Below are 12707 nucleotides of genomic sequence, written 5' to 3' on the forward strand. Positions count from 1 at the left end.
GGTTAATAAAGAAGCTGCTATGATCTACAGCAGGGCAGAATAGAGCCAGGTGGGGAATCCAAGAGAGATACAGACAGAAGGAAGGAGGGGTTGGAGGAGACCCCAGCCCGCCACCCAAGGAGCAATATGTCAACAGACTGGTAACCACCATGGCCATGTAGCAAAACATAGATTAATAGAAATGGGTCAATTTGAAATGAAAGAGATAGCAAGCAAGAAGCCTGAGTCATAGACCAAACAGTTTGTAATTAATATAAGCCTCTGTGTGTTTATGTGGGGCCAAGCAGCTGCAGGACACAGGAAAACTTCTGCCTACAGTCCTCCTGTGAAATGGCTCAGCTTTACAGGAGGGGACAGGCTAGTGTGTGTCCAAACCTGCAGGTGGGGGGGCAGGCTAGTGTGTGTCCAAACCTGCAGGAGGGGGCAGGCTAGTGTGTGTCCAAACCTGCAGGAGGGGGCAGGCTAGTGTGTGTCCAAACCTGCAGCCCCCAAGATAGGGAGATTGGGAAGGTAGCAAGCTGCCATCTCTCTAAGGACAAAGGAAGATGAGCCAATAGCCCGAGTCTCCTATGTATTGTAGGCTCCTGTGATGAACTGTAATGGGCTGTTCCTGACAGGAGACACTGGCATCTGTCGTACGTGCAGAACTTCAAAACTGAGAGTGAGCTGCTTAGTCCTAAGTCTGCCTCAGACTTCAGCTACCACCAGGGTTCGAACTACCGGCATCATTTCCCCGAGTCTTGCTTGCTCAATGAGTGGGTCCAGTAGCGATTTCGAAGTAGTAAGTTGTGTACAATCACAGAAGTAGGGAACAAGTGAGAGGTTTGGGGTCGTTGCCGACAGTTTCACAGGAGTGAGCATAACGAACGGGGTCTTGGACTCTTGGTTGGATCTGTCTGAGAAGGGCAGGGCACCGGCAGGTGTATGGGACAGGGGTGTAAGAGTTCTGAGTGTCGTCCTGTAGGATGGGCGCAGAGGACTGAGGCAGGGCTGGAGCAGTGGACAGCACCAGGCCCTGGAGACCATAAACAGAGCCGAGGAACTGGCATTTGTTTTCTAGGAAATGGAACAAGAGGAGAGTGAATGCTGTGTGCCTGTCATTTTTTTTTTTTTGGAAATGTTGTTCCGTCAGGAGGGTGGGTAATGAGGTGGGTGGCCACCAGGGGGTGCAGTTGGAACCAGAGAAATGCAGGGGAGAGGAAGTGAGGCTAAGATATCGGCCTTTGACAATGGGGTGACTGTGTGGGCTGCCCGTCAGGATGGCCAGCCACTCAGAAAGAGGAAGGAGTAAGGTGTAAATGGGGCACATGGGGGCCACTGTGCTTGTGGGGTGGAGTGTGAAGAGAGAGCCTGTGGGCATTTGGGAGAAGTCAAATTTTAATTCTAAGGGTGCGAGACATCATTAGGGTAGGTAAGCTGGGGAGCGACTTGACCCAGCAGAGAGTCTAAGTAAAATCCCGTGCTTGGCACAGGAGCTCGACCAGAGAAGTGGAAGTTTTAGATCTTCTCAGACAGATCCAGTAGAGAATCCAAGACCCACTTACCTACCATTTACAGTGAATCTGTCCTCAACTGCCTGAACTCACCCTCTACCTCAGGCCGCTGGAGCCAGTGAGAGGTCGGCCCAAAGTGGGTGTGGGAGCTCACATTTCCTGGGGACAGGAAGGCCACCACCCTGCAGCACTGCACTTAGCATTCTCCCCCCAGGATAAGGGGGCATGCATTCTGAGGTAGAAGACCGGCTGGTACCTTGAGTGAGAAATTAGGAGCACACGGTAAGTCAGGGCCCACAGGTGGGAGACAACTGTAAGGCTTATGTTCATCATACTTATGCACGATCATCCGCTCCTACTCCACACTGTGGTCTGCTCACTCCTTTATCCTTCCTTCCTTTCTCTCCCTCCCTCCCTCCCTTCCTCCCCCCCCCCTTTTTTTTTTTTTTTTGATACAGGGTTTCTCCGTGTAGTTTTGGTGCCTGTCCTGGATCTTGCTCTGTAGACCAGGCTGGCTCTGCCTCCCAAGTGCTGGGATTAAAGGTGTGTGCCACCACCGCCTAGCTCGTTTATCATTTCTTGAGAGCTGATTCTTTCTCTGATAGGCACTAGAGACTCTCAAGTTAAGCTGGAAGGAGCTGCAATATTGGTGGTGGTGGTGGTGGGGAGGGGGCTCATGCTAAATCTAGATAGGAGGGTACATTGGGCACCAAGGCCTCCTCTTGCTTCTGCAAGTCTAGACTTCGGCTCTCCCTGACATGAGAGGTGGGTCTGCAAAGCACGCCCCAAGTGCTCTCTCCTGCCAATGATGTGCAGGGTTCTTAAGAGCCTTGGGTGAGGATCCAGCCAATGGCCAGGCCTGTGTCATAGACTAGATCCAGCTAGACTGGCATGGGGAAAGTCGGACAAAACAGGACCCATGAGAGAGAGACATGAGTGGAGTCTACGTTCTGTCTGTGAGTCATGCAGTGCCTCCTCAGGCTTTCTGATGGTCCATCCCTGCTCCCTGCTCCCCACCCCCATGCCAGCCTCTGGCCACCACTGGCCTGTTTTCTTCACCTATAGTTTTATCTTTCTGACAGTATTACATAAATGCAACCTTACAGCAAGAGCCCTGTCCTGGATTCCTCACGTAACATAATTCCTTTGAGATTCATCTGTATAGCATGCATGCCTGCTTCCCTTTCTCCTCTTATTCTCTCTGAGGTGGGATCAAAAACCAGGTCTATGCAGCATCCTGCTACGGAGTCACACACCAAGTCCAATCGACTCCCCTTCAGTTCCGAGCAGTCTTCCTCTGGACTGATGTATCTCAATTTGCTTGCCCACTGGCCAGCTGATGGACACTGAGATGCTCCCAGTGCTGTTGCCAGCGGAGCGCCTCTGAATGCAATCATACGGATCATGGGTAGACACTAGATCTCATTAAAATGTATTTTACTGACTTTTAAGGAACTTCATCATGCATACAATGTATTTTGATCATATTCACCCTCCCACTTCCAACTCCCAACTTCCTCCACCCCTCTGTTTTCTAACCTACTGAATCCATTTGTACTGCCCATACACTACTGGGTGACATGGGACCCTCCACTGGAATGTGGTCAACTTTCAGGTGGCCACACTCCTGAAGAAAACCAGCTCTCCTTTCCCTAGAAGCCACCAACTCTTCACAGCATCGCAGCTGGGGCTGGGGACCCACGTGCCGGCGGCCATGGCTGCTGCGAGTGCATGCACGCAGAGTCCCCAGAAAACGGGGTGCGGTTTTGTCTTTGGGTGGGTGTCCGGGGTGGAGTTTCTGGTTGTGAAGCATGTACTTGTTGAGCCACCGTATAGGAGAGCCATGCTTCTTCCCAAGTGTCAGGGACACTTTACGTTCTGTGGCCCCAGTACGGCAGGTTCCACTCTGCTTTCTGTCCAGGCCAGTGTTTGGTTTTGATTCAGCTCATGATTTTCTTTTTTAAATTCTCGTGTTCTAATGCTATGGGATTCTCTAGAAATACTTTAATTTCTGTCATGAAAAACATTCCAATAAACATTTCATTTGAATGGTATTTCATTAAAAACAAGTTTTGTTATTGTCCTGACAAAATGATTTGTGTGTGTGTGTGTGTGTGTGTGTGTGTGTGTGTATGCGCATCTTCTCAGTCACTACAAAATGAGTTTCGGTTATTTCCAATCTTCAAGGCTCCAGAGGTCAAACCAAGTGACACCAGCAGAGGGCGTGTGTCACCTACTATTAAACCACTCTTCGGCATCTAGCTTTTCCACTGATTCTGGTGATCCCTCTGCAGAGTAAGGGAGGAAATAGGGTTGCACTTTCCCTGGTGAAGACATTTGGGGTCAGAGATGTATTTCATTGGTAGGGATCTGGGTACCTTAAAAGAAAAGAATGGGAAAGAAGCTTCTCGAAGCGTGTGTGTGTGTGTGGGGGGGGGAGGGGTTCCAGTACTGGCTGCTGTTCCAATGTCCCTTCCTTCCATCTATTTATGAATGACCCTCTCTTCCTTACCCTCTGTAATGTGGTAAGAATGGCATCCATTCTAGAACATTCGTTCTGCCTTAAGGTGAGTTCTGTCCAGGCCGTACTGCTTTTCTCCTGGGTTCTGAGCCTTGAACCTGCTTGTGTTATTGACTTGCTTGCAATCTTCATCTTACATGCCTATCTCCGTTCCATGAACCCAATTTATACCAGGTACAGCACAGGTCCTAAGCATGTTCCAGGGAACATGACGTGGGCTCTTCCACCCTCAAAGACCTCACAGCTGGGATTGGGAGGGAGCTGTCCACAAGTAATGGGTCCCCCCCAGCCCCAGACCAGAAACAGAAGCTCAACCATAAACTCACAGCCTGCGCTGGGCTTCTGTGGGCATGGAGAACTGATGGTGTGGAGATACAGAGAGTCACTTCCAGGATGCAGGCTCTTAGAAGCCATGCATGCTCCAGTAGACAGTCCCTTACCCATGCACATGCAGTCTAAATAGACTCAGGGGACATTCAATATTTTAAAAATATCCATCTTACTTTTGAGTCTACCACTGAACTCTGAGCTCATTGGTTTGACTAGGCTGGCTGGTCTGCAAGGCCCAGGAACTCGTCTGTCTCTACCTACTGTCCCTGCACTGGGGCTGCAGATGCATGCCTCGAAGCCTGACTTCATATGTGGACTCAGGGAGACAGAACTCAAGCCCTCACGCATGCACAACAGTCACTTTGCTGACTTGCGCATCTTCCCGGCCCCTGGCATCCCTTTTCCAAAGCACTGATCCATAAGCATCCCACCTCCCTGACCTGATCTCCCTGCATGCGCCCCACCTCCAAGTCTCTCCCAGATACAGGGATTTTTTTTTCTTTTCTTTTCTTTTTCTTTTTCTTTTTTTTTTTTTTTTTTTTGGTTTTTCGAGACAGGATTTCTCTGCGTAGCTTTGTGCCTTTCCTGGAGCTCACTTGGTAGCCCAGGCTGGCCTCAAACTCACAGAGATCTGCCTGGCTCTGCCTCCCAAGTGCTGGGATTTAAGGCGTGTGCCACCACTGCCCGGCAGGGATTTTTTTTCTTATGTCAATATTCAACATACAAACAGGAGAGAGAAACAGACATCTAGTCTGATGCAGGAGTTGAGACACCGATTAACCTTTATTATTCTCTAGACACTTCTGATTGATGAAGAGTTTTGTTCCAATGGCTAAATATTCAATAGTGGGTTGTTACTCCCCCTTTATGGATGGGGAAAGGCCTGTGTTCCAGGCTGCACAGCCAGGAGGTAGCACAGACGGAGTTAGTTCTGTCCTTACAGTCACCGGCAAGGGCAGAGGAGCCAGAGTTTCAAGTGAACTGGAATTTTTCTAGCATCTTAAAATCTATGTAGAAACCTTACAAGCCCAGGTTATAAGGAATCTCTTTTAAAAACATAATAAAATGAGCATGGGGTGTGTGTGTGTGTGTGTCTAATGGCCATAGGAAGCTCTGCTTGCTGACTAAGGGTTGGAAAGGACCTCTAACCCTTGTTCTGCCCTGACTCAGAATTCCCCAGTGCTGAGGGTGGAGGAGAAGAGGGCTAAGCAGGGTCAGGGGCTGGTTCTCTGGAAGTATAGAGAACAGCAGAGTACCCTGAGGATACTTAGCAGAGTACCCTGAGGACACTTAGCAGAGTACCCTGAGGACACTTAGCAGAGTACCCTGAGGACACTTAGCAGAGTACCCTGAGGATACTTGATGAGGCCCGTGCAAGTGCATCTTGGCCCTTCTGGGGCCACCTGAGGATGGGTGGACTTACTCAAGGTCCTAGGTTCCAGGCTGACTGTGGTGGTAACTCATAAATCAGTAAACTGCTTTGTGGGCTAGCCGCATGCTTTGAGGGGCAGCAGGATATGCCTGGAAGAGGGTCACTTTCAGAAGAGAGCATTCTTCTGGGAGCTGGAAACAGAGAGCAGTCTAACAAGAAGCTGCCCTCTGGGTAAGATGATCAGCACTCATGCATAATGGAGAGAAACTGATCCTCTGTGCCCAGGAGCTTGGTGGATTCCCCCAGCTCTGCCCTCCCCAGGACCAAGCCCGGTCAAGGGCATTGTCCAGTGCTCTCATGGGCTACGAAGCTCAGGTGTCTCCTTAGAAGGAGGCCCCTGATTGCCCTCGGAGTGGCCTGGAGGGGTCCTGAGTGCCACCCTCCCTGTTGTGAGACCAGGTGAGGTGTGGATGCCGGGACATTATGTCACTTGAGTCTCTGCAAAGGGGCGTGTGTGGGAGGAAAGAGGACAACCTTCTCATTTTCATCAATAAGTGATAGAGCTCAAGGAGAGGCCCCAGTGCAGGTTCAGAGTAAGAGAGGGCGGCAGAGAGTGAGCTGGGGACAGAAAGGGGAAAAAGTAAAGAAAAAGAAAAAAAGCTCTGTGTTGGGCTGAGGGACCAGAGAGGAGAAAAGTGGGGCAAAGCTTTGGGATGAGGACCCAGGAGACCTAGGGAACAAGGCCAGTGTGACGCATCCCGACCTGGAGCCCTAGGAGGGGCTGAGGGCTCTGCAGGTCTCTGAGTGAGAGGCACAGGTCTAGGGAAGCGATGGAGTTAGATTCATGAGCTTACCGGGTCCCAGAAGAGGCAGGCGGCAAAATGATGCCCCAGAAGAAAAAGCGGAGGAAGAAAGACATCGACTTTCTGGGCCTGTACGAGGAGGAGCTGCTGAACTACAATTCAGAGGACAACGAAGACGAGCTGGAGCATGAGTACTACAAGGCCAAGGGTAAGGTGGTGGGGCTGTTCCATCCTCTGTGGACCGGTCCACTGCTTACCAGCTCCTCCACACCCTGCGAGTCTGGGGGTTGGGGAGTGCAGGGCCCCCTGGCGCAGGAGATCAGGTGCCTTGCTAGTTGGCAGGGCTCCCGTGGAACAGAATAGGATTGTGGTGCTGGAACTGCCTCGTATTCCCAGCTGGCTGCACTGATCTTTTTGAATCAAAAAACAAATTAGACGGAGGGCCGGTATGTGCACAATATAGGATACAGAAGCACCAAGAAGAGAACTTACCTGTGGATATGCATGTGGATATGCTGATTTAGACCAGGATGGGGGCATTTGCAGCCCCCAAAGAGCTCCTTCGTACCTCTGCCGGACCTAACAAATCTCCGGAATCTATCTCTACAAACCGCTTTTTCCCCCCTGTTCTTTAACTTCATATAAAAAAAAGTCATACAGTATGTACTGTTTTGGGAGCCAGGGTCTCACTATGTAGCTCAGTTCTTACTGTTTGCTTACTATGTAGCCTAGGCTAGCCCTCAGCTCTCAGCAGTCCTCATGCCTCAGTTGCCCAGTGCTGGGATTACAGGGGCGAGCTACATACTTTGCTGTGTGTGTGTATTTTGGGGCCTGTCTTCTTTCTTACTTAACACCTTGCCTGAGAGGTTTGTGCATGCTTTGACATGAGCCATATTTTGTTCTTTTTATTCACGAATATGATTGCATTTTATAACTACATCACTGGTGATTCGACCATTCTCCTGTTGCTGAACATTTGAGTTCCTTCTGCCTTTATTTTTGTTCTATCGTGAACAAAGCTGTACAGGTCTGGGACACACACACACACACACACACATGCACACACACTCATTTCTCCTGGATTTGTAATTGGAAGTTAAAGTTCTAGGTTACAGGGTGAATATCTGTTCACCTATCAATGCCTATAGCCTCTTGTGCACCCCCATTTTGTAAGAGAGAGAGACAATAGTTTCGCATTCTGGCCATGCTTGGTATTTCCAGTCCTCTTTATCCCAGCCATTCTAGCAGGCATATGGTGGCATCTTCCTGGGATTTTCATTTCCCTGATGAATGATGGTGCTGAACATGTTTGTTTGTGCATCTCCTGTATTTGGTGGCCATTTGAGTATCTTTGGTGACACATTAAGATGTTTTCGCACTTTTCAGCGTTACTGAAATTTACTATGAAGTACATCTATTTTAAATGTCCTGTTCGACTAGTATATATGACAAGTCAATGTAAAGAATATTTACATTAGCAAGACTAAGTTTCCCTGTGTTGCTCCCAGCCAGCTTCCTGGTCCCAATTCCAAGCACCGTTCTTCTGTCTCCTGTACAGTAGGTCATATTTGCTATTGATGGCTTCACTTTAATAGCGTTGTAAAGAATAGGTGTTCCGTGACTGTGTGTCAGTAGCTCCCTGCTTTTCATTGCTGCGTGGTAGCCTAGGGTGTGGAAATACCATGGCTTGTTTACCCATTCACCTGTTGACGGACAGTTAGGTAGTTCATCATTAGGGTCTACTAAGAACAGGTTATTATGAACATTGTGTTCATGGCTTTGAGTGCATCTGTTTTTGTCTCTCTTGGGTCTAAAACCTAAAACTGGAAGTTTTCCATCTTATGATAAGTGACTGTCTATCTTTTAAAGAAATTGTGCATTAAAAGTATGCAGCCTCTGTCTTTCTTACTTATTGACGGGAATTATTCATACTTTCTGGGTGTGAGTCCTTTGTTGGATGCCTTCCAAATGCCGTGTCTTCACTCGTGACTCACTCTGTCCTTTTCTTGATGGCCTTAGCTGTAATCAAGTTCAGATGAGCAACTTCTATATGTCGAGTGTCTGACTTGGGGAGTAGTCGTGTTCTCCTGGGTGGGTTAGTGAGTCAGCTCTCCCACCCCTGTCCTGGAGCCCAGATTTTCCTCTTCTCTAACTTAAGCCCCTCTGGGCCTCTTTCCACAAAATTCAAATGATGTGGCCGTGGCATTTCCTTCAGGCTGGCCATTCTCCTGTGTCTACTTGACTCAGAGATGCCCTGTGCTCACACTGATGATGCAGGCTGCACTTGAGGCTGCTGCTGAACAGGCTCCCCTGGAGTGCAGGCTGTGATGACTCAAGCCTGTAACAAGTCTCTTCAGAGACTCACATCGGCTACTTTCTCCATGCATGGCTCCTCTGCCTAGCTTTGTCAGAACCAGGGATATCCAGTGTTCTATCACCCCCAGACACTGCAGATCCCATTCTTCTCAGGCAAGGAAGGACCACATTAGAATCAGAGATGCTCCTGGAGGGCTTCAGAATTAACTGCACACTGTGTTCATGGTGCTTGAGCAAATGCACTGTTTGCCAAAGGAACAGGTGTTAGAGCTCTTGGATGAAATGGGCTTTTTCTGTGTGAACAATAGCTTCAAAAGAGAAAGGTTATTTATTATCTTTTATGTACCAGGGCTTCGACACCTTCAATTCCCAGAATAGTTTTTCAAAGCAGATATTACTATCCCGTGTTATAGGTAGGTAGGTACTTGTACAGAGCCATCCTGGTTCTAAGCGGTTACCCCTAGATCTCTGTGGCACTGATGCCCAACACTTTGCCCCAGCACACAGAGGCTTAAGGGTTTGCAGTAGGATGAATAATAATTGGGATGCACCTTCCACAGGCCCAGACAGGTGCTCAGAAGGATTCTTACTCTCCACGCTCCACCCTTCAATTTTGCTGCTTTGTACATGGGACAAAGCCTTCTGGTAGAATGGGCTGCCAATTGATAGTTTTGAATAATGAATGTTTAACCTCCAAGTGGCAACCCGATCACAAGACCTCCTGAAGAGAGCTTAAATATATTCTGCAATGGGGGACCTGTTATAAAAGGCCAGAAGTAGGAATGAGAATAGATTCACAGAAAAAATCAAGTGTGATAATGTGCATGAAGCCCCTAGCTCAGGGCAGGGCACTCAGTAAGTCCTCCGTCATTGTTGGTTATGACACAGCTCCAAGTATTGGTGTTTGCACATTTCCACCATGTGACGGACAGCTGGCACACACCCTGAATATTTCAAATACCCTTCCCACATTTGACCAGCTCGTCACATTGCAAATTCCTCCTTCCCAACACAGTCATTTCCTTTGGGTCAGCCTCCCTCGCTGCACACATGTGTGGTCGGTTCCCTGAATCAGCGTTTCCAGCCCACGACTGATTCAGAAGTGAGTCTCTTCATAAAACAGGATGGGGACACACATTTCATTTGGAGATAGGAATAGCTACTGGAAAGGTTGGTGTGTGGCTGTTCTCACTTCTTAGCAGAAGTGATGTGGCTTTGGGGGTGATTGGCTGCAGCAATACTGCCCGAGCTGGATCTGTGCCAGATTCTGGGAGTTGATTCCAAAAATGGATCCAAGACACATTCCTACAGTTTTGCTTAGACTCCTGGCCATTGAATGCCTCTGCTCATCCTGCTCAGCCCCCCTGGTTATAGCAGATCTTAGTTAGAGTCTCTATTGCTGTGAAGAGACACCATGACCACAGTAACTCTTATAAAAGGAAACATTTAATTAGAGCTAGCTTATAGTTCAGAGGTTTAGTCCACTATTATCATGCCAGGAAGCATGACATGGTGCTAGAGAAGGAGCTGAGAATTCTACATCTAGATTGTCATGCAGCAGGAAGAGAGAGAGAGAGAGAGAGAGAGAGAGAGAGAGAGAGAGAGAGAGAGAGAGAGAGAGAACACTGGACCTGAGTTGAGCTTCTGAAACTGTAAAACCCACCCCCAGTGACACACTTCCTCCAGCAAGGCCACACCAACTCCAACAAGGCCACATGTCCCAATCCTTTCAAATAGTGCCACTCCCTTCGAGTCTCTGGAGGCCATTTTCATTCAGACCACCCCACTGCCATTTCTAAGAATCTCAATAGAGTCTCCCTCAGCAAGTCTGCAGGTACTGACACCCTGACCCAGAATGGTGCTAGCAACAGCCATGCAAGCTTCAAAAAGACCATGAGAGCCAACTCAATGTTCCTGCCAAAGACATACCCACTTGGGGCAAACTGCATACTCAGCCCTTAGGCGGCTTACCCGTGCAGAATGAAGCCGGCTTTGTCCCCAAGTTTTCGGAGTCCTCTTCAAAAGTAGTGTCTGGCATTGACAGGGAGTTTTTGATCTTGCAGTAGGAGTTAGTGTGGATTTGACCTAGGTTCAGGGCTGTGAGAACGGGATTCTGGGTGCCCTTCTGAGCCTGTAATCTTTTTCTTTCCTCCTCCAGTGTACGAGGTGGTCACAGCCACAGGGGATGTCCGTGGTGCAGGGACAGACGCCAATGTGTTCATCACAATTTTTGGAGAGAATGGGCTCTCTCCCAAGCTCCATCTCACCAGCAAGTGAGTACCACTTTGGCTTGTTGGGGTCCTGGGACATTAGTTTGTTTGGCCAAGTTCTAGAACCTAATGGTGGCCTTCTTCTCTGTAGAGATGGGACAGTTGGACCACAGCCATGCTGAATGTCAAAAGTTCTCTGTCAACAATCTGAGTATCATCTTGAGGATTGCCCAGTACTTTCCTTGTAATTCTCCTTTGTCTCATTCTAGAATTTGTAAACAGTAATGTTTAGTTTAGATCTCCCAAGGGATACATAGGAATATCCCTTGATATTGGAGAATAAGCAATCAGTACTAAGAAACCTGGGTCTAGGACTAGCTTTGCTGCCCTGTTCCATGTAACTTTGCCAAAATCTCAGGGTCTCCAAGGCCTTTATTTCCTTATCTACCATCCTTGGGCAGTTGAGATAATGAATGTCATGAAGAGCATTTGTGAGGGAGCCATGATCTTGAGATGCTCTGTGCTGAGGTCTCATGATGGCCAGCATCACATTAAAACTGCCTGGGATCCATGTACTCTCAGTCACATGTCATGTGTATGTGTGTGTGCTCTGCATACACCTCAGCCCTTCACTTTTCCATATCCCTGGAGGGCAGAGACTGCTGTCTACTCTTTGGTCTGTGCCTCGCTGCACACACGCACAAGCAAGCAAGCACAGGAGACCCAAGAGGGTACTGCAGGATTTCAGAGTTGGCTACGGGCCTTAGGAATAGTCTTGCTCAACGGCTTTCACTCAGCCTGTGTTGTCTGGACAGATTTAAGCAGCCGGGTCTGGGTCCACTATGCCCTCATCTTTCAGAGCAGCCCCACTTCTCATTATGTGATCCACTGGGTTTCTGAGCAGGATTCTAACTGAGGAAAAAGTTCCACAGCCATTTAAATCTACTGATCTGTTTTACTCCATTCATAGGAAAACTGAGGCTGGGAGAGACGCTCACAGCCCTTGAGTGTTTTTGTGGGAAATCTTGCCCTTCATTCATATTTGTGGTATAGACATTTTAATTGACTACATGACTTTGTGGCCCTGGAGTATGCAAAAGACTCCCTTCTAGAGCTACTAATACCACAGGTTGTAGTCTCTAGAGTTGATGGCCTGGTACCTCTTGGGGGAGAGGGGGAAAATCTAGAGAGGTGAAGTGGCCGTGCTAAGAGACTGGAGACACTGTGCTTTGCAGGAGACTAGTCTTGTTATGTGTAAGTACTGAATAAGAGCCCTGGTACCCATGTAGCAACGTTGAGATGGGAATAACATGCTATTTTGTCCATTTCTGCAGAACAGGGTACCTGCCTCCTTGTACTACTCATATTGCACATGACTCTCGTGGAAGTCTTTCCCTCCTATGATGTGGGCACGGTAAAAGGAATACATGAAATATTCATCCTTTTTGCCACGTCTCCTCCCAGAGGAAGGAGATGCGACTAGACCTGGGAAGGTGGCCAGCTGGTTTTTGCAGTCTCCAGCCTGCCTTTCAAGTAAAACCATCCTTTTATCTTTTTGTAGTGGGCTCTCACAGTTTTCCCTTCTTTTATGTACCCAGAATCCTTGGCTTCCTTCCCTCCCTGCTTGTCAGTTTACCAAACTTTCTTTCGGGGAAGGTCCAG

General features: G+C 48.5%; 1 protein-coding gene across 3 annotated transcripts in view; it reads left to right on the forward strand.

The window, feature by feature from the left end:
* The first annotated feature begins 6539 nt into the window (after positions 1–6539).
* The window catches only part of Loxhd1 (lipoxygenase homology domains 1), a 163435-nt gene continuing 157267 nt past the window's right edge, over positions 6540–12707 (forward strand). For all 3 annotated transcript variants that reach the window (XM_037196946.1, XM_028872028.2, XM_028872029.2), the window contains exons 1-2: positions 6540–6727; positions 10994–11108. In XM_037196946.1, coding sequence (XP_037052841.1) covers positions 6598–6727; positions 10994–11108 — 245 coding nt within the window. In that variant the 5' untranslated portion in view covers positions 6540–6597. The remainder of the gene's footprint in view (positions 6728–10993; positions 11109–12707) is intronic.

The sequence above is a fragment of the Peromyscus leucopus genome, chromosome 19, assembly GCF_004664715.2.
Source record: "Peromyscus leucopus breed LL Stock chromosome 19, UCI_PerLeu_2.1, whole genome shotgun sequence".
Classification (NCBI taxonomy): domain Eukaryota; kingdom Metazoa; phylum Chordata; class Mammalia; order Rodentia; family Cricetidae; genus Peromyscus; species Peromyscus leucopus.